At 39.8% G+C, this 25,883-nt stretch overlaps 1 protein-coding gene across 3 annotated transcripts in view; it reads right to left on the reverse strand.

Moving 5' to 3' along the window:
• Nucleotides 1-1,809: 1,809 nt before the first annotated feature.
• Nucleotides 1,810-25,883, reverse strand: part of LOC126471526 (solute carrier family 22 member 7-like) — a 218,620-nt gene continuing 194,546 nt past the window's right edge. For 2 of the 3 annotated variants that reach the window (XM_050099751.1, XM_050099749.1), the window contains 3 exons: nucleotides 21,086-21,300; nucleotides 19,947-20,134; nucleotides 1,810-2,373 (listed from right to left, as the gene is read on the reverse strand). In XM_050099751.1, the coding sequence (XP_049955708.1) occupies nucleotides 2,149-2,373; nucleotides 19,947-20,134; nucleotides 21,086-21,300 (628 nt within the window). In that variant the 3' untranslated portion in view covers nucleotides 1,810-2,148. Of the gene's footprint in view, nucleotides 2,374-17,342; nucleotides 17,539-19,946; nucleotides 20,135-21,085; nucleotides 21,301-25,883 lie in introns of those variants that run through there. The other variant, XM_050099750.1, reaches the window with a different exon arrangement.

Here is a 25,883-nt window from a genome sequence, read left to right on the forward strand (position 1 = left end):
AACATATGTTCACCAACAACTTGAACAACAGGTAAGAAATTATGTTTGATACTAAGGTCATTATTCTTACAAGTCCCTTTCAGTCAATAGATCCTATGGCTAGAGTTTTTAGTGATAACTGTGCTCAAAGCCTCTACCATTTACATGTTCTATCTTCAAAATTTGACAAGAAATACATGCCTAAAGTAACATATCACAGCAGCAATAATTCAAAACTGTCAATTTAAAAAAATTATCACTCTGCCAAATCCCAAGAATACTTATAGGTCAAAATACACAACAAACTTGTAACACAAGCCAGACAAATGGCCAATGGAAATAACAGGATAACATTTGCTAACAAATCAAAGAAGTATCAAGTGTTTCAAAGCACTCTGTCATCAGGCTACTAGTGGCCCATCGGGACCGTCTGACCGCCGTGTCATCCTCAGCTGAGAATGTGGATAGGAGGAGCGTGTGGTCAGCACACTACTCTCCAGGTTGTTATGATGGTTTTCTTTGACCGGAGGAGTATTCTGTATTCTGTACAAAATGATATACAGCATTGATTAATTAAGTTACTAATTAACACTTTCACATAATTTGCTATTTTTTGCAATATGGCAATCAGTCATGTAAACACAGGGAATAATAATGCAGAAAAAATGGTGTCCAAATATTTTTTTAACTTGAACCACCAACATTTTCTGTAATCCAGAATTTTACTGATTTTTGTAGTACATCAAAAACATTAAATTCCAACCTGTTCATATTTCAAAGTGTTACATACTTTTCATAATAACTGTTTCTTCTTATGTCAGTCTGTAAGTACTCAAAAATCACTCAGAATAGTCAGACCGTGATGTAGAAGTGAGCAGGTAACACCTGTGGCACTCTCTTTGTTTGACTCACACCAAAATTATGTATATTTTGTTCAAGAAAATACACACTCCATTCACCATGAAACTCAATAGCTTTCATGTTTAATTACTTACAAGTAATCTTTGTGACCTGAATAAATGAACATTGCATAATGTGACGTCATAAACAAGAACTGTGGACAGTCATTATCATTTGATTGAGATATTGCTAGAGTCAGTGATTCATGTGATGGACTTACTTAAATGAACTGCCTACGTACAATTAGCTGTAACAAATTACTTAAGGACTATGCTAAATTTGAACTGTGTCATAATAAATGAGAACTTTGATATTTTCATATAAATAGGAATATTGGCTTTGTGGCTCAATGGAACAAGTTACTTGTCATTGTAATTGCATGTGTTAGCCTGTAGACTCGTGCTAATGATTGTTCATAGTATAAAAACTGGTCACCACAATTAATAACTGAACTTCATATGAATAAAATGTGTGTGTACTTGTCAACCAAAATACAGTGTTGTGTGCATCAGTGAACAAACACCATTACACATACAATTAGATTTTCACCTTTGTGTGATAAAGAAGTGTGCTACCACAGAGGGTATCCAATTCCAAGTCAGTTTCTTTGCAAACTCTACTAACTTGTTTCACTTTGTATACTGAACAATCTTTCTTGACAGCAGCCTTGACTGAATTGGAAGAGTATTCTGAGGATGGAGAAATGTGTCAATAAATAAGATATAGATTACCATTCCAACATAAAATATGGATATATTCTGTCACTTGATATAGATATTCCTTGAATATTTACTAATTTTTGTCAATTACAATCTCAATCAAAAATAAAAATATTGAAATGGTGAATTTATTTATTTCAACATTTTCCTAGAAGCTTGATAAGTGAGAGATTAACTAAACAATCACAAACACATACTTTTAGTTGTTTGGATATTTTACATTGTGACACAAACTGTCAGCATATTTCATTTCACTCCAGATCTAGGGATGCTAATCCAAACAGTAATTTACTCTAAGACTTTGATCACCTAAACAGAAGTTACCAAGAGAGCAATAAATTCCTTTTTACACATAGTAACTTCACTGTGCTGATTTCATCACTGATGTTTTCTCTGTGTATTTTAAGCTATGTCTTGTTTTCAATTAAAGATCCAGTTGGTAGCATATGGATCCTCAGTGAAGAAGTAATGATAAGATGCAAAACATAAGTGTGAAATGTTACTCTGAAATTTTTCACAGTGTAAAAGATCAATTCTTGTATGAAAATTGTCAGCTTGCAGGATCAGGTGAACGTAAGTTAGCAGTTTCTATTTCACAATGTTTCTTTTGTGAAAGTCTCCAATATTTCTGCCTCTGACCATATGCAGTAGCATCCTCTATTGTTTCTGGAAGCTTCTGATTCAAAGATTCTGGCAGAAATGATATTGAAAGTGAAGCAAAAAGCATTGTAGTTCCAAGTATACCAAACATGTAGCGGAGCTCAATTTCTGTTCCCTGAGAAAGAAAAAAAACCCATAACTAATATTACTATGTATTAGGATATGACATGACAACAGTTTTTCACTAAGCTGTATGGTGAGAGATACTGTAAATGGGAAATATGTTTTAAAATGAAAAAATAGTAAAAATGTTAAAAGAAGAAATTTGCATGTCTCAAAAAAGCTAATTCACAGAGTTGGACTTTGATAACTGCATGTTATAGTTGAGAGAGCTGTAAATTTTAAAACTTTTTTCTCATTAACAAAAAGACTATAAATATCCCTGACATTAAAGGGACAATCAAAAAGTTTCCATTTGAAGGTTGTACAATCCACAACTGGTATGCTAATCAGGCAAAAGCACCAAAGCATTGAGGCAATCAGCCCACCAACAGACCAGGTTGAAGATACCCACTTGGTAAAATTTTGTGTCCTGCTACATGAAGATGTTTGTAACTGCCTGTTGCACATCCTCATCTGGCTGGAATTGTCGACCCTTCATGGCCTTTTCTAAGGGACCTAAGGCATTATAATCACATGGAGAGAGATCAGGGCTATTGGGTGGGTGCTCAAGTGTCTCCCACTTGAGCTCGTATAACTTCTGCATTACGAAATTTGTGATATGGGGATGTGCATTATCATGAATCAGCAGCATGCCTTGGTGCAACATTCCATAATAGTGGTTTCTGACAGACATGCTGTCTATACAGATTCTTCATTCTCAGATGGATGGCTACTGATGTTTGTTCTTTGCCAGCCAAGAAAAGAATAACAGCACATTGGTAATGATTGGATGCATTTGGTAACAATGTTCACGTTTCTGCATTTACCACAAGCATGTCTGAAAGGCATGACTGCACAACAATTCCTTGCCTGCAGATCGGTGCTTATAGACCCACATCAGTATCATGCAAAATTGCATATACACTGCAGCAACACCCTCAAATGGAAGCTTTTTGATCAGCCCTTATATATTCTGTCTCTCTGTATTTTTCTTTTGGTTTACAATGAAATAACTTTTAATTAGTACTCTCATTTTTTCTACAAACTTAATCAAAATCTTCTTCTCAGAAGAATACAATATCAAAATATCTATTCCTATACAAAATCTTCACTGAGAAAATAATCATGAATCAGAAATCCCAGAGACTAATAAAGAAGTAAGTATGTACATCTAGATCAAATTGTGGGACATGGTTTCTTGTATCTTATGATCAAAGGAAACATTGAAGAGAAGCAATTGAGAATTATTCTCGCTTTTTCTGTGAAGCGTGTAATATCATCTTTGTCTACTTCAGTTCAGAAATTAAAATTCCATCCATGTTTATACCAGTTCAGCAACTTCCAGATTTGTCTCTCTTTTCATGATATCTACCCAATGCAGTCTTAGCCTGATTTCTCCTCTTTTGTCAGCTGTTATGCACGGCACAACTCCTGTTTCTGTGATCAAGACAAGTGAATACTAGGTTTAATTTCTCTATACTGTCATCAAGAGAAATTTTTGGCATGAACTGTCCAGCACATGTCATCAGTGCCAAAATTGAATTGTGTGAAACTTATACTAACTTTATTCAGAGTTCATTATTTATTAATCTGCATTTTGATAACTTGCTGTTGTTCCTACTCTTTCAGCTTTTTTTCAAATTAGCTACAGAATCCTGATCATCATACAAGTTCATTGCTCACTTTTGCATTCAGCTGGAGACTATGAAGACAGCCCTTGAGCTACCTTAAATTTTTCTCTTATTGAATAAATTTATCATCTGCGTGTTTTGGAGTCACCATCATTTGTGTTCTTAATGTTAAGCCTGATACGTGTATTGATTACATTTCTGATTGGGTGGTGCAAATGTCATTAGAACTGTACATACACACAACAACTCAACAGAGCATGTTTTAACATATTATGATAATGTTGTCAAAGGAGATGTCACGAAGTGGAAACTCTCACCCTGTTTAAGGGAAATTTTAACACTAAAATTCTGTATTAAAACTGAACAAAATAATGAATACAGCAAAAGCTATTTTAAAACAAAATTACTGTGCTAAAATAAAATTTATGACAGGAAACTTGAGAGGCAGTAAGTTGAACGATTGACATTAGCAACGAGTGTAACATTTTTATAGATTTTGTAGCTTGGCACGTAACCAGTACTACCCTGTTACGGAGATTGAATATTCATAAAGATATACACACTTACGATAAAAAATTATAGCAACAAGTATCAAAATCAAACAAGTGAGTTAGCAAAAAGGAACAGAAAGGCTCTATAGTTTGCACAGACAAAATAATTCACTTTTACCTTGAGAGATTTGCAGGCAATATGAACCACAGTCTCATGAAAATGTGCAATTTACTTTAATTTAGTTTAATTATATGCATGTTCCATGGATCGTAGTTGTGATCTCTTGCTATAGTGCAAAACAAATTTCGTAAAGTATTAACTGTGCTACAAGATTATGGTCAGTATACCCTAGCCCATCTCTAAAGACCTTGTCAATAGGACGTTAAATTGCAATCTTAATTCTTTTCTGTTTAAAGAGCTGTCTACAAGAGGCTCTAGAGTAGACACCACATATTACTTGTATTACATCCTTACATCCTTTTGTGCATAAACACTTTCTTTCTTAAAGATGGGTTACTCCAGAGCTCTGATATTGTCTATTACATAAAAGTTATAGAGTTCAGAAATAAAAGATGATCAAATTCTTATCATACTGTTACACCCAAGAATTTAGAATATTTATAAATTCACTCTCGTGTTAATTTCAAGGTGTAGTCAGGTCTTGTGCAGTAAAGAAATGAATGTACTGTGTTTTATTTGATAACCAACAATTTATACAGGATGAATCTGAACTCCATCAATGAAATTTTGGAAGTTGCTCAGGGATATTTTCTGAGTCTTGGTAAAAGGATGATCTCTGGTAGCTAATTGCAGACTAATTGCATTTCCTTTGATTTCTTCCCCTAATTTATCTTTGTATCTGTATTGAACTGAAAATATCTGCACAACAGTGGAAATGTCAAAGGTAAGTGCTGTGTTTTGTCTAAAAACAAATTGTTGCATTAAATTGCATTACTTGATGTTGACAACAGTAATGCTCACTTTAGTCTGTGTCTAGGGAGTTTGTTCTCAGTTCTGCTTATTTCTGCACTTGTTTTGTTTTTCCAGCATTGGCAGATGCACTTCAACAGCAATATCCAACTATACAGGGTGTTTCAAAATGAACATATCAGTTTTAGGCATTGTAGCATTTATTACGTTCAACTTACAATTGTAAATAATACACCAAATGAAAGAGCATCTCAAACAGTTTTTTTGTATACCTGTGTGCAATGGGAAGAGTATGGAATGACAAAGAGTGACTGAAAAACGTGTTGGATGAGTGCAAGTCTTTCACGTCTAGCCCCAAGAAATATCCCCGCGAAAAGATTATGGGCCTTTCTTTTTTGGTGAATCAACTGTAACTGATGTTTCGTATCTTGATGTGCTACAGCTTTGGCCTGTGCCTCAATGGGAAGAAGCTGAACAACACATCTTTATTTGGGAGCAAGGTGGTGCACCGTCTCACTGGCATAACTCAGTACGCGGCTGATTAAACGACGTTGTATCCGATGTATCTGACAGGTGGATTGGGTGCATTTTATGCATGACCTCCACATTCACACATGATCTGAAATGATCATGTGTATGTGCCTCCAATGCCAGCCAATCTGTCCAACTTTAGAAACAGTGTTATTGTAACAGTTACTCCTGACACAGTGATCAAGGTTTCGGTACAGCTCACCTATCGACTCGATGTGTGATTAGTATTCACACCGAATAATTGTGAGAAAAACTGTTTGTGTTTCTCTTTCTATCTTGTGGTGCATCAGTAAATTTGGAAATTTCACGAAGCCCACCAGTCTGCCCTAGCAGATGACTCTTCCCTTGCAATTACACCTGGACAATCTTCTGAGCATCCATGTCATAGTGGACATGTGCCAACTGGAATGTCTTTTCCTCCACTACCACAATCTGCTTACCACTGCTTCTGCCCCAAATTCCCATCCATGTGTGAGGCAAGCATTCTTCAACATGCATGAGTGATGAATGGTCAATGCAGTATCCACACAAATGCTTCTTTTGTCTTCTGTTGGGAACCACTGTTAAAATACGTGAATCAATGCTTTCCACAAGAACCTAGGAGTTGCTGTATTATGATTATTCATGGACAAATTGTGTGAGATAACCTTGTACATAATTTCTGGTAGATAGTTTATGAGAGCATAGCTCCCCAAACAGGGCCAGTCACAATCCAGCATTTATGGCTCTTTCATTTTTTTGAGATACTTTGGAGAGCTGCCTTCCAGTTTTTGGAGGCCACAAATTCAACGTCCTGTAACATTTGTACATGCCCTGTATGTCGAACTACTTTGTGCTACCACCGAGCACCCTCAAGCACTATCCCTATTAGTTATAATGCAACTTTATATCTCCATTTGTGTATGATGGTGCATTACCACAGTGACCCCTTTACTTTTATTCATTGCCTATGCTAGAGACAAACTTTTAATGTTTATGATGAGCTTTCAGACTTTGTGTGAATCTTAGTGAAGGCTCCCATCTATGAACTTTAAATGTATGTTCATTCCTGTACCAGCTCTGATAAACTGATAAACTTTGCTGTGCAAATCACACCTAAATTGTGAACAGATCACATATTCCCCTTTTGCTTTTGTTAAATGAAATGTATTAGTGTCTACATTAATAAATAGTTTGTGTTGCCAAAAATTTTCCCCTCTGCTTTTTTATTTCTTCACTGAAACATGTGTTCCATGTCATTTCCTAACTTTTTCTTCTTTTCCCCTTAATTTCCTTCACCTGACAGCTGTGATGTGCATTGCCAGTGTTGCCACACTGGTGACCTGGACTTCAAGTGCCCCCCTTCTACTGTCCCCATTTCTCACATGCGCCATGTAGCACACCCTCCCCATTTGGCTACTCTTCATACATATCTGTGTTGCTTCACAAGCTCCATGTGGTGTTAATTCACTATTTCCACCATGTGCCTGCACTCTCATGAGTGCCAGACATACATCTCTTTCCTCTCCCTCCCAGTCAGATTCATATCATACTTATGCCTCAGATGCAATTTACATTTCAAAGCCATCCAATGAACTGACCCCAGAAATGCTGTCTGCGGGGAAACTTGTTTTGTCAAGTCAGGTCCCTGCACACAGCCTGTCCAAACTGCTGGCTCAGGCATCCACTTTAAATCAGTTTCTCACTCAGTTTGCACAAATCTTGAGTGCTGCTTTGCCTCAGGCACAGGTCCCATCACCAACCCACGAGTCAAACAGAGCTTCTGCCCACCTCTATGCACCATAACACCTGTGGTTTTTCTCTGCCAAGCTAACCTTTGCTGGGTCCAGAATAATGAGTGACAAAAAGTTCTCCCATATTATTGCTAAGCTCTATCCTGCTGTCACAGCAGAGTGTCAAACCATCATCACCAGCCCTCTGTAGCCCAACATCTACCGTGTTATAAAAAAGCAGTTAATAATGCAATTGGCATTGTCCAAATGGCAGTGTTCCTTGGCACTATTTTCTCTGGAGGAGTGTTTCAACATGAGGTCCACCCAATTCCTGCAGCACCTGCATGCCTTAGCCAAACCCCATGTCTTGCTCAACAAGTTTTTATTCCATAACCGGAATTCTTGCTTGCCTGCCACAAATCTGTACAGTGAATGCCATGCACAACCATACAGGCAATGATGCTGCCACCATTATAGCAGACTAAGTGTTCAATCCATCGACCACTCGCTTGCCAGCTGCAACTGCCACCCAGTCCCCTTACCCTTGCCCCCCCACCAACTCCTCCAGCCACCTCCCACCACCACAGCAACTAGTCCCTCAGCCATCCAGAAGTGCAGCTTGTAGTGGTGCCCCAACAGCCTGCAACTCAGGATGCACAGCCAGACCTTGTGCAAATAATGGCATGTCTGAGCAGCAAGAGTAAATTCTTAACTGCTAACTACTGCCCTCACCTGCTCGCACCCAACTGTTTCTGCCCCCCAACCTGCACCAGTCCTGCATCTCATGTGACTGTGCTTCTCTCCTCCACAGGGACCTCCATGGTGCATGTCTGTGCTGGTACCACAACCACTCTGCCAGTGATGCCATTAATATCAGATGGCCATGCTCATGGCATTGAAATGCAGCCCGTGACCAGCAGTAGACACCTGGTTGCTCAGCAATTTCCAGCACCCATTCATGCATGACCACCATAACCCCATCTCACAAATCACTACCTCACTGACACTACCTGGGACCTGTCCATCTTCCCATGCAAACTCCTGCCCTGGCCCAGACCCCTCCTCCTCTTTCCTCCTAACCACTACAAACAGTTCCATCATCACTACATACAGTCCCTACATGCATCACATTGACTGCCACTTATGTCAGGAGTTTCTTTGGACTTTCTCCTTGCCTGATGTTACCAATCCAATCTTCAGTCCAAATTTTATATCCTATTTCAGTCTTCCCCATAACCTCACACAACTTCACCTAATCAATGGCCTGACAGGTCTCTCCACAGAGCCCCCCCCCCCCCCCCCCCCATTCCCGATCCACTGCTCATCTTGCCCTTAAACAACTTTCTTTCACCAGTCTCCTGCAATCACTCCCAGCCCACCAGTTCACTCCCACCAGACAAGCACACATTTACACAGGCAGAAATCAAGACTTCCATTGCCACTGGAACTCTCCACCCATCCAAACACTATTAGTCCTCCACACATCATTTAGCACCTAAGGAGGACATGATCTGGAGGCACCGTAGGGGTGATTATTGGTGGCTCCATATGAGACCTATCCCCAACCATTATCACACACTGATCTTATGCAGCTATAGTGATGACATTTCCAGCCCCATCATCTTTAGTAAGACAGACTATGTGAAACCTTTCACACATTCCATTCACACTGGAGGAGGTCAATAAGATAGCCAATATCATGCCTTTTGGCCTCTTCAAAGGCCCCTACCTGACCTTCAGCTCTCCCTAATGCTAAACAAACCTAGCAACATTTCTTAGACAGTGTGCTCTTTGGCACACCAGGCTGTTTTGCCTACCTGCTGGACAATATTCTTATCTACTCCTCACTACTCCCAAGACGTGGCAGAACAATGTGAGCACTTCCAAGGAAATTTTTGGCTACCTGGAAAGAGCAGGTGCCATTCTCAACCTAGAAAAATGTGTTTTCCAGGTAGACATGATTGAATTCCTAGGGCACACCATTTCCACTTCCAGTTCATGATCCACGCCTGAGAAAGTCAGCATGATCTCTGAATTTCCACAGTCTATGATATATAAAGAGCTTCACAGATTCCTAAGCATGGCTTTCTTCTTCTTCTTCTTCTTCTTCTTCTTCTTTTTTTTTTTTTGCCTCCTTAGAAATGCAGTCTCTGTTCAGGAACATCTCACTATTGCACTGCCAGACTGCCAGGTGAGCATACAAATGGTAAGAAACCCCTCCCATGGAGCCTCCCAGTTCCAAGAGAGCTAAGTACAACCTCATCAATGGAGCCCTTCTGGCACACACCTACCGGTCTGCTTCCCTCACAATCATTGCAGGAACTGCTCATCCTCTATGAGGCAGTATAGTACTTCACCCCTCAGTTGAGGTATGCCCTTTCACCACCTTCACTGACCACTGCCCTCTTATGAGAGGGTTTTATCACCCTGACAGTTCTGGCAACAGGAGTACATGACTCAGTTCCTTACTGTTATATGCCATTTAACTGACACTGATAATATTGACATCAACTGATTAAGCCACTCCTATGCCATCAGCCCCCATTAGATTCACTAGGTACTTGCAAAAGCCCATTCCATCAGCCCCACAGTTGGTTAAATGTTCTATAGGGGATTTGAATGATACTCTCATCAAAATGATTTGGAATGGGCCAGTTTACACAATATGTGATATTTGAACATGATCAGTGTTAACACTACTGAGCATGCCAATACTTTTTTCCTTCTACACACATCAAAAACAGTTTTGCATCACCCCAGTATCCAGAAATCCTGAATATAGACGTTGACTGTCGATATTGTATCACAGACACAGTTCCTTTGACTGTTCAGAGATGTCACTAAACCCACCCATAGATTCCATGATAAATTCATGTCATTATTTGAAAACAACTTTAACATAAGCTAGTCAGAAACAACATTAAACAGCAAAGTAAATAACCATGGATCACCATAGGGATTAAAGTATCTTGTGAGAGGAAAAAGGAACTGTATCTATTGGCAAGAACAAGTAAGGATCCTACAGCAGTTGAACTCCATAAAAGCTTCTCAAATGTACTAAGAAAATTTATTTAAAAACAAAGTAGATGCACATTATTTCAGAAATTAGCATATATCATGTGACCACAGTCAGTACTTCCAAAATGGCTGATGTCAAAGATAGTTAGTTTTATGTTCCATGGATCATTTTGCATGATAAATCATAATTATGTGGAACAAGTCATCTTACATTCACATTGCAAATTAATTTGTACATATGGTTACATGATAAACATTTCATAACTTTTTTTTAAAGAAAAAAAGATACACAGATGTGAGTTGGTAGTTTCTACCCACCAACTTTTACACAGTACAGTAATAGAATTATTCTGCATAATTGAAGGAGTTGTCAAGAAGTTTCTTTTCATTTTTTCTTTGTTCCCTTTCAGACATTTTATATCACTGAGCAAGTGAACAAATTTTTTGTTGCAGCAATGTGCACCTCTTTTTTGTGCTGAAGACATTCTTAATGTGGAGTAATGAATGTAATTTTTTCTTCTGGTATTGTAATTATATAGATTTTTGTTTCTTTTGAAATTTAATGGATTACTTACAACAAACTTTATGAGGGAATAAGTATACTCTGAAGCAGTAGTCAGAATGCCTAACTCCTTAAACAGATGTCTACAAAACAATCAAGGGCAAGCATCATATATTGTTCTTACATTTCTGAGTAGTAAAGACTTTTTTTCCTTAAACATGAGCTACTCTGGAACATTATTCCTTATGACATTATTCAATGAAAATATGCAAAATTTTCCCACTTAATGATTTGCCTCTCCCCAAGATTTGCAGTGACTCTAAGTGCAAATATGGCCAAGGTTTATTGTTTTATGAGTTCCAAAATGTGCTTTTCCCAATTTCAATTCTCATCAATATAGACATCTAAGAATTCTGAAGTTTCCACAGTATTTATTATTTCCTCACCACATGTTACACTTATCACTGGTGTAGTATCTCTAGATGTGCAGAACTGTGTATGTTGCATCTTTTTAAAATTGTAGGTGAGACCATTTGCAGAAAACCAGTCAATGATAATTTTAAGAACTTTGTTCACCATTTTTTCTGTTTCGGTATGTATGCTTTGATTGGTTACAATATTAGTGTCATCTCCAAAAAGAAATGATTCTGCTTGTTGTGTGTTAGGAGAAGATTGTTAACATATACGAGGAACAATTGTGACCTAAGATTGGAACTTGGGAAGCCCGTACTTGATTTCTCTCCAGTCAGAATTATGTCCTGGTTTATATTCATACTGAGCACAACTTTCTGCATTCTTTTGGTTAGGTATGACATTATCCATTGGTTGGCTATACCACCAATCCCATAAGACTTCAATTTATCTGGTAGAATACTGTGGTTCGTGCTCTCCAAGGCCTTAGATAGGTTGCAGAAAATACGCTGGTACCATATTGTTTAATACTTGTAAAATCTGGTGAGTGAACATGAAATGGCATTTTCTGTAGAGCAATTGTCCTGAAACTGAAATTGTGATTTTCTGAGTATATTATTGTTGCTAAGATTCTAGAATACATCATTCTTCTCAAAAATTTTGGAAAATGATGTCTTGTTTTGACAATGTGCTGTCATTGAATTCCACTTCAGACTTCAGTATTCCTATGGAGATGTCTGCATGAGTCCCAGCAGTCTTAGCAGATGTGTGAAACATTTCAAAGATGGAAACAAAAGTATCGAAGTTGAGCATCAAAGCAGTCACCCTTGAATTGCCTTCACAGAATGCAACAAGTAAAGAGTTGAAGAGCTCATTAGAGAAGACATACAGGTATGTCAAAATGTACAAAATAACTGTAAAGCTTTAGTAGGACACAGTGGAGTGCAAGAAATCATTCAAAGCTGAAGTTATCTTGTGCCTGTTGGGTCTATGTTTATTGGCCAAAGACCACAAACTTCAGGGTAGAACCATCACCAAAAATGTTCTTCAAAGATATCAAAATGAAGGTGGTTGATTTTTGGTGATTATTGTGACAGGAAATGAAAGTAGCTCCACCATTACTAATATAAAACAAAATGCCTGACAATAGTATGGAATTGCTTGGACTCACTATCAAAACAGAAACTGAAGACACTGCCATCATCTAGGACAGATATGGGCACTGTCTTCTGGGCTGTACAGGGATGCATTTTGATTGAATTTCTTGAACCTGGACAAGCTATAAATGCTGCCCACTACATCCAGACACTTTTGGAGATACATTGTGCTTTGTCAATAATGTCCTGTGAAGATGATCATCCTACAACATGGTAACACGTGTCCTCATACTGCTCATGCCACTGTGAATGAGATCAGGACATTTGGGTTGGAAACTCTTCCATATCCCTCCCACAGTCCTGTCTTGGCACCCTCTGACTACCATCTTTTTGGATCTGTTAAAGATGTGAGGCCAACACTATGAGATGATCAGACAGCAGTGCACAAGTGTCTTCAGGAAGCTGGAATAGAGTTCAATCATAAGAGTATTTTTCAAAGTTACAGAATGATGGGAAAAACTGTGTGTAAAGAAATGGTGACAATGTCGTAAAGTGACAGAAAGAATGCATACTAAGATACTGTGTTTAGTTTATATAAAAAAATAAAGATTAAAAATTTTAAAAAATATTGCTCATTACTTTCAAATTGGCTCTTCTATGTGTTTCAGAAACACTAAAAAGAAAGGAAAAAATCCACTGAGGATGCCACAACTCTGGTAAAATATGTTTCGGGGGGGGGGGGGGGGGGGGGGGGAAACGTGTCCTTTCAAGAAGGCAGATTCTTTAAGTCATTAGAATTTATTATATCTCACGCAGGATTCAATCATAGGGTTATCACCTCTTTTTCTCCTTCTGAAATTAAGAAAATTATGTATTATCCCACAAATAACAGCTCATCTTAATTCGATGATGTTTCCAATGGAGTATTAAACACTTGTTACCAAGTAATAATTGCTGCCATTCCTAAAATATGTCCCTCTATAAGAGAGGTTACAGGGAAGATGTTAATAGCTACTGACCTGTTTTACTACTGACATTTTGCAAAATGAGCAACAATAATACTTTCAGCAAATCAGAGTTTTGATTTCAGGAGAGTTTCTAAACTGAGAATGCCATTTGCATGTTCAATCACCAAATTTTACAAGCTTTAATGAACAAAACTAATACCTGTTGGCATTTTCTGTGAAGTATTTATGCCATTTGACCATGTGAATCGCAGTACTCTCCTAGATAAAATGCAATTTTATGGGATTGAGGGTATAGGCAATGAATGGATAATGTAATATATAACCAAAAGAATGCAGCTAATTGTACTTAATAGTTTAACCAATGTAAGGAAAGGAGATTTTTCTCTTTGGGAAGAAATCACATATCAGATGCAACAAAACTGTCTTAGGTCTACTGTTTTTTCTAATATGTATAAACAATCTCCTATCTATTACACAGCAAGCAGAATTAGTTCTTTTGGTCAATAGCACCAGTATTGTGTTCTTCTTTTCCTTCAGTGTTTGTCCAGCGTGCCTGCGAGATCTGCTACATGGGTCCATTATCTCCATTGCACTCTATCATGGGCTGTATCTGGGTGGAAGTTCATGCATTTAAGGTCTTTATGAATCGTATCAGCCCAACATTGCTAAGGTCATCCTTTGGGTCTTTATGAATCGTATCAGCCCAACATTGCTAAGGTCATCCTTTGGGTCTACTGCTGATGACTTCAAGTGTGTGGCACCAGTATCGTAATCAATGTAAATATACATAAAGCAACAAAATAAGTGATTAAGTATTACTAGGTGGTTTTCTGTGAATTATCTCTGTGGCGCCAATGAGGTCGACACAAGTATCAATCTGAGCATCATCTTTGAACTAAGCAAAACATTATCTTTGTGTAGTTCTGCCATCCAGTTCTGTGTAAGCTTTACTTGTGTGAAGAGGTGAATAAATGAACTCCTGATTATAAGGTATTGTTTGGTGTATCTCACCAAAGCATCCACCTCACTGGTGACCCCGACATGATTCTCTGAATAACTGCGAGTATGTCATGCTCCGAGATGACACTGTTCGTGCTCCCCTCCAACCCCCATATACCAGCCCGTACCGAGTCCTCTGGAGCTCAGCCAACACCTATGACATTCAGATAAAAGATTCAGCTGTTACAGTCTCTCTCAACAGACTTAAGCCCGCTCATGTCAAGCCCACTTCTACCCCCCTTCAGGCCACGACCACGCCACTCACTGTCGTGGCTCATGACGCTCCGACCACTCCCTCCATGTCGGACTTATACACTCAGTTGAGTGACTTCCAGCTCCAATCATCAAGCTCTTCTCCGACCTCATCCTCTACTCCGGTCTCATGCACTCCGTTGAGTGATCACATGCTCCCCAGATCGAGCTTACCTATGATCACGCCCTCACCGCCGGGCCCTTCTCCAGTCCCTTCGACATCTCCCCTGTTGCCTGCCTCGCCCTGTCGAGGTTTCTCATGACCCCCCATCTTGAACGTGCCCTCGCTCGAGGTGTTTGTGCCTGTCCCACCGGACATAATCCATGACATCTCCATAATACTACGTGATGACACACTGTTCGTCATGTGTTTCCCTTCATCCAGTGCTCATGACACAAACTCCGCCATTCCCTGACACCTGGTGAAATGTGTTCCCCTCTCGCCTGACGTCGACATGGACATGCTTCGTGTGTCCGCCACGCCCACCGGAGACATCGTTGTTGTCACTCCGTTCCTCCCACAAACCGCCGGCCTACCTGTTGCTGCTCGACCAGCACGCCCAGTACGACACCCGGCGCACTTCAACGACTTCCAGGTTCACATTTTGGAGCTCCTAAAACAGCTTAGTTCATCCAAATTTGCACACTGAATCATTACAAATTTTGTGGAGAAATAAATAAGAAAGTTAATTTATTTAGCACGTTCTCATTCAATAATATTGTGGCAATGACAGAATCTGAGAGTAGAACATAGCTGTTGAAGGAGAAAGGTGACATCTTTGACTTTATTAACCTTTTTTCTCAGTGGTCTTTGTACTTCTATTTAGTTCAGACCTGATCACAATCTGTGATTTGTTTTGCATATACTGCTCAAGTATTAACTCTCCATTACACATGTGATAATTCCTGAGAAGGTTACTTGCATGGATGACAGGTGTCATTCACAACATAAATGGTGTATCTGGACACTTTCAATGGCATATATGAAGGATTTTAGAAGTGTTTTCTTTAGATGTAAATACAATACATTTAAGACACAAATACAGGTTCATCTACATCTACATCTACATTGATACTCCGCAAGCCACCCAACGGTGTGTGGCGGAGGGCACTTTACGTGCCACTGTCATTACCTCCCTTTCCTGTTCCAGTCGCGTATGGTTCGCGGGAAGAACGACTGTCTGAAAGCCTCCGTGCGCGCTCTAATCTCTCTAATTTTACATTCGTGATCTCCTCGGGAAGTATAAGTAGGGGGAAGCAATATATTCGATACCTCATCCAGAAACGCACCCTCTCGAAACCTGGCGAGCAAGCTACACCGCGATGCAGAGCGCCTCTCTTGCAGAGTCTGCCACTTGAGTTTATTAAACATCTCCGTAACGCTATCACGGTTACCAAATAACCCAGTGACGAAACGCGCCGCTCTTCTTTGGATCTTCTCTATCTCCTCCGTCAACCCGACCTGGTACGGATCCCACACTGATGAGCAATACTCAAGTATAGGTCGAACGAGTGTTTTGTAAGCCACCTCCTTTGTTGATGGACTACATTTTCTAAGCACTCTCCCAATGAATCTCAACCTGGTACCCGCCTTACCAACAATTAGTTTTATATGATCATTCCACTTCAAATCGTTCCGTACGCATACTCCCAGATATTTTACAGAAGTAACTGCTACCAGTGTTTGTTCCGCTATCATATAATCATACAATAAAGGATCCTTCTTTCTATGTATTCGCAATACATTACATTTGTCTATGTTAAGGGTCAGTTGCCACTCCCTGCACCAAGTGCCTATCCGCTGCAGATCTTCCTGTATTTCGCTACAATTTTCTAATGCAGCAACTTCTCTGTATACTACAGCATCATCCGCGAAAAGCCGCATGGTATACTCTAGGTGATAAATATTTTTGGCAATTGTTAGTAAATGCTGCAGTACCTCTAGACAGCAGCCAATGTATCATTTTCTCTGCGAACACCTCTGACAAGGATACTGTCAAACCTGAGACATCTCAAGTGTAACCTTAATTACTTTTTACTCTTGCACAGATAGTGTGATTCAAGATCTCACAACTCTGATAAACTCATTCTAGCACATCTCAGAGAGCCGCCACACATATATTACATACCAATTAAGTCCTGATCTTTATAACATCCAATTTCTTTAGCATCCCTTTCCCTAGAAAAATTTCCATGAACTTGATTGTTGTAAATATTAGTACAAGTTGCAATAATGGATGTTATATTTTCATTGAAGTTAGCTTTGTAATATCTATTTCTGTCTTTATTATACAATCTTCATTTTTCAGTCGAGGTAAATACATAAGAACATTAAAAACTCCTACTCTAACATTGGTAGTATATTTATTTCTCATCACTTTAGCTCTTCTGTCTTTACATAAAAGATATATGTCCTCTTGAATTAGTTCTTCCTGTGATTCAAATTCATGATTTTCTGACACTTCCTATGCTGTTCCTGGATCATGGCCATTTTCATGCACACAGTATGCATTCTCTGAGTCAGCAGTATCATAGTAAGGATCTTCACAACTCAGCTCTTACAACCATTCATGCCTCCTGCCATATGTCAGGATCTCTGGCTTAAGAGTTTTTATTTTTGACATTATTCCACAAACTAGAAGTATAGAGAATATTTACTTTTTGTAGGTAAGTATTCTAGGTAAAAAGTAAATTACTTGTAATTAGTTTAGAAACACCTACAATTATGCACATGAACATTGTATTGAATCTACAAAAGCAGTGAAGTAACAAGCTCCACTTCATTTTAAACTGTAGGACAGTGCTCACGTGGATGATCAGTGTGCTCCAGGCTACAATAACATTTCATAAACAATGCAAGTTGCATAACTGAAAGCCAATGATAGGTAAAATTAACAGATGGACTTTTAACAGAAAGATACTGAAAATGGTGCAAACGCAGTCCAGCCCACTCAGACAAAATAGAGTGGGAAAATCATGTGTCATCTGCATGAGCAATAGAGGGTTAAATAAATTTCATTTGTTTTTTTGTATAATGCGTGCATAGGTCTTAAACTGGATCAATGTTCCCACAGTTGGTGACTCAGTGAAGGAGATGAACACTGAGCAGACCATTAAAAGTTAAACAGTTCTGACAACAAAAGACAATGTCATATGGTGACAATTACTTATTGACGTGGACAATGCACATTGTGATACTTGAACTCAATCAGCTCTAAATGACAGAATCGCATATGGATTACTGGTTTCTCAAACACAACATTAACAACTGTGTAATAGCTGTTACAATAATATGAAGAATGGTGTTTTACCTGATATACCCCACCTGCATCAAGAAAGCCCAAGTAGGTTAGGAAAAAATTGTTTTTTTTTTCTTCCTGTAAAATTTGCTCCTTTTTTATGTACAATGTTGTTTGTATGAATGATTCAATAGTTCTTCCACTAAGCAGACTTGGTACTACTTGTTTAGTTTATTTAGTTTGACTAGAAACTTGTTGCAGTTATTGAGCTCCTCTTCATTATTCTCAAACCACTGCTGGGTTGTGCCACCCAAGTGAAAGTGCACATCTGCCAAATACATCATGTCATCTCACCTGTTGTATATGTCAACTCACAAACTCCTTTCAGCCATTTTGTTGGGTCCTGATCAGCATCTCTGGGAAACATGGATAGATGTGGAATATGCAACTGACTTACTGCCATTTTTGAATCCATCTGTCTCCTGAATATAGAGAGTTTAGGAATGATGTACTGTATTCCAATTCCTGATTGTGTAGGTGATGACTTTTACATTGCCAAATTGTAGCCATAATGAAGTGATTGTTTTAAGGTACATGGCATCTCCATCAAACTATGACACATCCAAACAACAATCAAGTCCGCATCTGAGTGCAGCATTGTAAATGAAGTACAACACTTGGTGTGGGAAAGCACATTTATTACTAACACCAGTATACTGCCAGAATACAACTGACCTCCTGGATGGAGAGTGCAAATATTTATGCATTCAATGAATATTCCAGAATTCTGATATTTACACAAACATAGAATATTGCAAAACATAAAAACATTATAAAGATAAAATATTTCAAGAACTTTCCAGAAATGATAAATTTTAAATACAAACAGGTGCTCAAGGGCAGGTTGGAAATGGCAACACTTGAACTAGTCACATGCCAACCTACACTGCTGACCACTAACCACATTGTGTTGTATGCCTTAGCTTATGGCAATATATGATGAATATTCAAATATTTTAATTAAATTTGTATGTTTTATGGCTGTGTAAAGCTATAAATGTATATTAATATAATAGAAGGAAACATTCCACGTGGGAAAAATTATATATAAAATCAAAGATGAGGTGACTTACCGAACGAAAGCGCTGGCAGGTCGATAGACACACAAACAAACACAAACATACACACAAAATTCAAGCTTTCGCAACAAACTGTTGCCTCATCAGGAAAGAGGGAAGGAGAGGGGAAGACGAAAGGAAGTGGGTTTTAAGGGAGAGGGTAAGGAGTCATTCCAATCCCGGGAGCGGAAAGACTTACCTTAGGGGGAAAAAAGGACAGGTATACACTCGCACACACGCACATATCCATCCACACATACAGACACAAGCAGACATATTTAAATATGTCTGCTTGTGTCTGTATGTGTGGATGGATATGTGCGTGTGTGCGAGTGTATACCTGTCCTTTTTTCCCCCTAAGGTAAGTCTTTCCGCTCCCGGGATTGGAATGACTCCTTACCCTCTCCCTTAAAACCCACTTCCTTTCGTCTTCCCCTCTCCTTCCCTCTTTCCTGATGAGGCAACAGTTTGTTGCGAAAGCTTGAATTTTGTGTGTATGTTTGTGTTTGTTTGTGTGTCTATCGACCTGCCAGCGCTTTCGTTCGGTAAGTCACCTCATCTTTGATTTTATATATAAATGTATATTGATTCACTTTTCATAACCCAGAAAAAAAGGCTTTCACATAACATTTAATAGGGCTTTATCTTATTATCAAGTGTAAATATTTAAACTCCTGTATACATACCACATATGCGACATATGGAGCCACACAACTAATGGCATTTGAAAGCATGTATTCCATGGCCACACTGGTTTGTCTAACACATGTTGGATGTATCTCCATGCTCTGTAAGTTTGTGAGTGACAGCGAAGCTTGATTACAGAACTGAATAAACAGAGAGCTGGTAGTTATCACCCACTGTGGTGAAGAGACTGCAATGTGCAGAAGTAACACTTTTATTAGTTTTGTTGCTTTTTCTTTACTCAAAAAAGAGAAATGTTTTGAGTAATTTACATGAGAAATATATAAGATGAACATCAACAAAAGCAAAACGAGAATAATGGAATGTAGTCAAATTAAATTGGGTGATGCTGAGGGAATTAGATTAGGGAATGAGACACTTAAAGTAGTGAAGGAGTTTTGCTATTTAGGGAGTAAAATAACTGATGATGGTCGAAGTAGAGAGGATATAAAATGTAGACTGGCAATGGCAAGGAAAGCGTTTCTGAAGAAGAGAAATTTGTTAATGTCGAGTATAGATTTAAGTGTCAGGAAGTCGTTTCTGAAAATATTTGTATGGAGTGTAGCCATGTATGGAAGTGAAACATGGACGATAACTAGTTTGGACAAGAAGAGAATAGAAGCTTTCGAAATGTGGTGCTACAGAAGAATGCTGAAGATAAGGTGGGTAGATCACGTAACTAATGAGGAGGTATTGAATAAGATTGGGGAGAAGAGAAGTTTGTGGCACAACTTGACTAGAAGAAGGGATCGGTTGGTAGGACATGTTTTGAGGCATCAAGGGATCACAAATTTAGCATTGGAGGGCAGCGTGGACGGTAAAAGTCGCAGAGGAAGACCAAGAGATGAATACACTAAGCAGATTCAGAAGGATGTAGGCTGCAGTAGGTACTGGGAGATGAAGATGCTTGCACAGGATAGAGTAGCATGGAGAGCTGCATCAAACCAGTCTCAGGACTGAAGACCACAACAGCAACAACAACAACAACAACAACATGAGAAACAAATTATCTTAAGCAATGAAGTAGCTGCAAAATATATACACATATTGTACAAGTTTTTTATGATGGAGGGACACATGTCTTGTTCATGTCCATTGTTCAAACATTCATTCACCAGACAAAATGTACTTTAAACTATACCTGTGATTGAGCAGACAGTAAGGAAGGATACAATAGCAGCAGTTAGCACTATAAATAAATGTGAACATCTTCTTCCAAATTTGTTGCCAACATAATGGGACAGACTTATGGCTGGTATATGAAGAGATGCTTGTCCAATAAAAGGAACAAAAGGATTTCCTCCAAAAGTCTTATCACTCAGCAGCAGAGTAAGCATAGTAAATACTGCAGCTGACCTGTAACAGAACAGTGTAATATAAATGAGAACCTCAGAGTGCTACCAGTTATTTGAAACATTTGATTTATAGTATATACAAAAATAAGCTCAGTAGTCCAGCAGTAAACAAGGAAAGTAAACTTTTCACATTATAGGAGTATTCAACTCATGTCATTCAGTCAATAAAATTATGTACCTCACCAGATTTATTACTGTTTATATTTTAGCATTCTTTAATAAAGAGAATTCACAGTGAGCTGTTGCTAAGTGTCTTTGATAACTTATACACAAAGACAACATGATTTTTCTGAAGAGGATGGTCAAACTGTGATAGCAAAACAGTCCAGTCAGACAGTAAACTGAATGTATGTTAAAGCACTGTGACTGTTGCCTTTTATGGTTCCTTTAAATGCAGAAGAGCATGTTTCACTGAACTTTAAATGCAATGTTTATCAGGTGTACAATTTCCTATTTATATGATGACCTGCAGCCAAAATGGGAAAAAAGGACCCATCCCTGGTTTTTGTACCCTTGTAATTGAGACTTAGAATCTGAAGAAGCACACTGATGCATGCAGTGACTCTACAGTAAAGATGGAGAGTTGGTATGTGACTTCACAATAATGGTATGAGCCTTATGGAAATGAGTAGAAATGGGGAAACAAAGATGTTAGAGGAGCAATCAGTGGAATGTGCAAGTTTACCACAATGTAATGTAGGACAATGCATGATGTTATCTAGTCCTTACATGCCAAAAGGGAAGATGAAGAAATTCATCACAAGGTACCAAGGACCCTATCAGATGGTGGAGACAACTTCACCTGTCAATGTGAAGCTTCATTTGCCAACAATAATTGTGGTAGTACTTGTTGGATGTCTACAACCTTTTCAAGATAGTCCAGAGTTGATCCCAGGAGTTTCAAGGCCAGAGCCAATGAAAAACATGGGGAGAAGGAATCAGATGGTTCAAATGGCTCTTAGCACTATGGGACTTAACTCTGGAGGTCATCAGTCCCCTAAAACTTAGTACTACTTAAACCTAACTAACCTAAGGACATCACACACATCCATGCCCAAGGCAGGATTCGAACCTGCGACTGTAGCGGTCGCGCGGTTCCAGACTGTAGCACCTAGAACTGCTCGGCCACTCCGGCCGGCAAGGAATCAGAGGAAGCAACAAGAAGACATGATTGAGCCTGTGCATGAAGTATGGTATTAGTTAAGATCAAGAAAATGCAGGGTGTTGGTCAAGGATTGCTTTTTTTATGTTTACATATGTGTAGGATTGTATTGAACAATGTATGGCTTTTCTACACTCCTGGAAATTGAAATAAGAACACCGTGAATTCATTGTCCCAGGAAGGGGAAACTTTATTGACACATTCTTGGGGTCAGATACATCACATGATCACACTGACAGAACCACAGGCACATAGACACAGGCAACAGAGCATGCACAATGTCGGCACTAGTACAGTGCATACCCACCTTTCGCAGCAATGCAGGCTGCTATTATCCCATGGAGACGATCGTAGAGATGCTGGATGTAGTCCTGTGGAACGGCTTGCCATGCCATTTCCACCTGGCGCCTCAGTTGGACCAGCGTTCGTGCTGGACGTGCAGACCGCGTGAGACGACGCTTCATCCAGTCCCAAACATGCTCAATGGGGGACAGATCCGGAGATCTTGCTGGCCAGGGTAGTTGACTTACACCTTCTAGAGCACGTTGGGTGGCACGGGATACATGCGGACGTGCATTGTCCTGTTGGAACAGCAAGTTCCCTTGCCGGTCTAGGAATGGTAGAACGATGGGTTCGTTGACGGTTTGGATGTACCGTGCACTATTCAGTGTCCCCTCGACGATCACCAGTGGTGTACGGCCAGTGTAGGAGATCGCTCCCCACACCATGATGCCGGGTGTTGGCCCTGTGTGCCTCAGTCGTATGCAGTCCTGATTGTGGCGCTCACCTGCATGGCGCCAAACACGCATACGACCATCATTGGCACCAAGGCAGAAGCGACTCTCATCGCTGAAGACGACACGTCTCCATTCGTCCCTCCATTCACGCCTGTTGCGACACCACTGGAGGCGGGCTGCACGATGTTGGGGCGTGAGCGGAAGACGGCCTAACGGTGTGCGGGACCGTAGCCCAGCTTCATGGAGACGGTTGCGAATGGTCCTCGCCGATACCCCAGGAGCAACAGTGTCCCTAATTTGCTGGGAAGTGGCGGTGCGGTCCCCTACGGCACTGCGTAGGATCCTACGGTCTTGGTGTGCATCCGTGCGTCGCTGCGGTCCGGTCCCAGGTCGACGGGCACGTGCACCTTCCGCCGACCACTGGCGACAACATCGATGTACTGTGGAGACCTCACGCCCCACGTGTTGAGCAATTCGGCGGTATGTCCACCCGGCCTCCCGCATGCCCACTATACGCCCTCGCTCAAAGTCCGTCAACTGCACATACGGTTCACGTCCACGCTGTCGCGGCATGCTACCAGTGTTAAAGACTGCGATGGAGCTCCGTATGCCACGGCAAACTGGCTGACACTGACGGCGGCGGTGCACAAATGCTGCGCAGCTAGCGCCATTCGACGGCCAACACCGCGGTTCCTGGTGTGTCCGCTGTGCCGTGCGTGTGATCATTGCTTGTACAGCCCTCTCGCAGTGTCCGGAGCAAGTATGGTGGGTCTGACACACCGGTGTCAATGTGTTCTTTTTTCCATTTCCAGGAGCGTATTATTGTTATTGTTTGTGAATGGGCTTGCTATTGCAGCAGCCATCTGAGGAGTGAGGAAGGGTGATATTAGACCCTGTCATCAGGTTGAAATAATTGAGGGCCAGACTGGAAGGAATGGAAGTCATAGCAGTGTTTCATGTTTTCACCTGAACAGTACTTGTCATGGTTAGAGAAAGCACAGAGCAAGATATCACCTGAGTTATGCCTGATCATGCAACACAGTTAACAAAAGTTAACCTTCTACTACTATGTAGCATCGGTAGAGGTGGAAACTGACTGAGCACCATTGTATATTCTAATTTGATTCCCAGTAACAAGAAGACATGCACAGTAAAGTGGGGAGTTCATGGAAAATTCGTACAGGTGAGTATTCACAGAATATTATTAATTTCAGAAGATGGTAGCAGGCATCCAATAATGATGGAGGAGTTACAACATTGTCAAAGGAGGGATTATAGTGCATCTGACCAGCAGAATAAAAACAAGCCTGAGCACATGCAAAGTACAGTTGTTCTTAGGCAGACATGAGAGACTTGTCTGAGGGATATCATGGAATCCAAACTGCATTTCCAGCAAGCAGGTTTTCATTGGATTTACTCCACTTATGAGGACATAATTATCAGGAGAAAGAAAGCTGGAATTGTACAGATCTAAGTGTGGAATGTCAGATCCCTTAATCGGGCAGGTAGGTTAGAAAATTTAAAAAGGGAAATGGACAGGTTAAAGTTAGATATAGTGGGAATTAGTGAAGTTCGGTGGCAGGAGGAACAAGAGTTCCTCTTGTCAGGTGACTACAGGGTATTAAATATAAAATCAAATAGGGTTAATGCAGGAGTAGGATTAATAATGAATAAAAAAAATAGGAGTGCGGGCATGCTACTACAAACAACATTGTGAATGCATTACTGTGGCCAAGGTAGACATGAAGCTCACGCCCACCGCAGTGGTACAAGTTTATAAGCCAACTAGCTCCGAAGATGATGAAGAGACTGATGAAATGTATGATGAGATAAAAGGAATTATTCAGGTAGTGAAGGGAGACAAAAATTTAATAGTCATGGGTGACTGGAATTCAATAGCAGGAAAAGGAAGAGAAGGAAATGTACTAGGTGAATATGGAATGAGAGTAAGGAATGAAAGAGGAAGACACCTGGTAGAATTTTGCACAGAGCATAACTTAATCATAGCTAACACTTGGTTCAAGAATCATGAAAGAAGGCTGTATACAGGGAAGAGGCCTGGAGACACTGGAAGGTTTCAGATAGATTATATAATTTAGATTTAGGAACCAGGTTTTAAATTGTAAGACATTCCCACGGGCACATGTGGACTCTGACCACAATCTATTGGTTATGAACTGTAGATTAAAAGTAAAGAAACTGCAAAAAGTGGGAATTTAAAGAAATGGGACCTGGATAAACTGACAGAACCTGAGTTTGTAGAAAGTTTCAGGGAGAGCATTAGGGAATGATTGAGAAGACTGGGGGAAAGAAATACAGTAGATGAAGAATGGGTAGCTTTGAGAGATGAAATAGTGCAGGCAGCAGAGGATCAAGTAGGTAAAAAGAAGAGGGGGTAGTAGAAATCCTTGAATAACAGAAGAAATATTGAATTTAAAAAAATGAGATCCACAGGAAGTGCAAAATGGCTAAGCAGGGATGGCTAGAGGACAAATGTAAGGATGTAAAGGTATATATCACTAGGGGTAAGATTGATACTGCCTACAGGAAAATTAAAGAGACCTTTGGAGAAAAGAGAACCACTTGTATGAATATCAAGAGCTCAGGTGGAAACCCAGTTCTAAGCAAAGAAGGGAAAGCAGAAAGGTGGAAGGAGTATATAGAGGCCGATGTACACGAGGACAA

Source organism: Schistocerca serialis, chromosome 3 (genome assembly GCF_023864345.2).
Source record: "Schistocerca serialis cubense isolate TAMUIC-IGC-003099 chromosome 3, iqSchSeri2.2, whole genome shotgun sequence".
Taxonomy (NCBI): Eukaryota; Metazoa; Arthropoda; class Insecta; order Orthoptera; family Acrididae; genus Schistocerca; species Schistocerca serialis.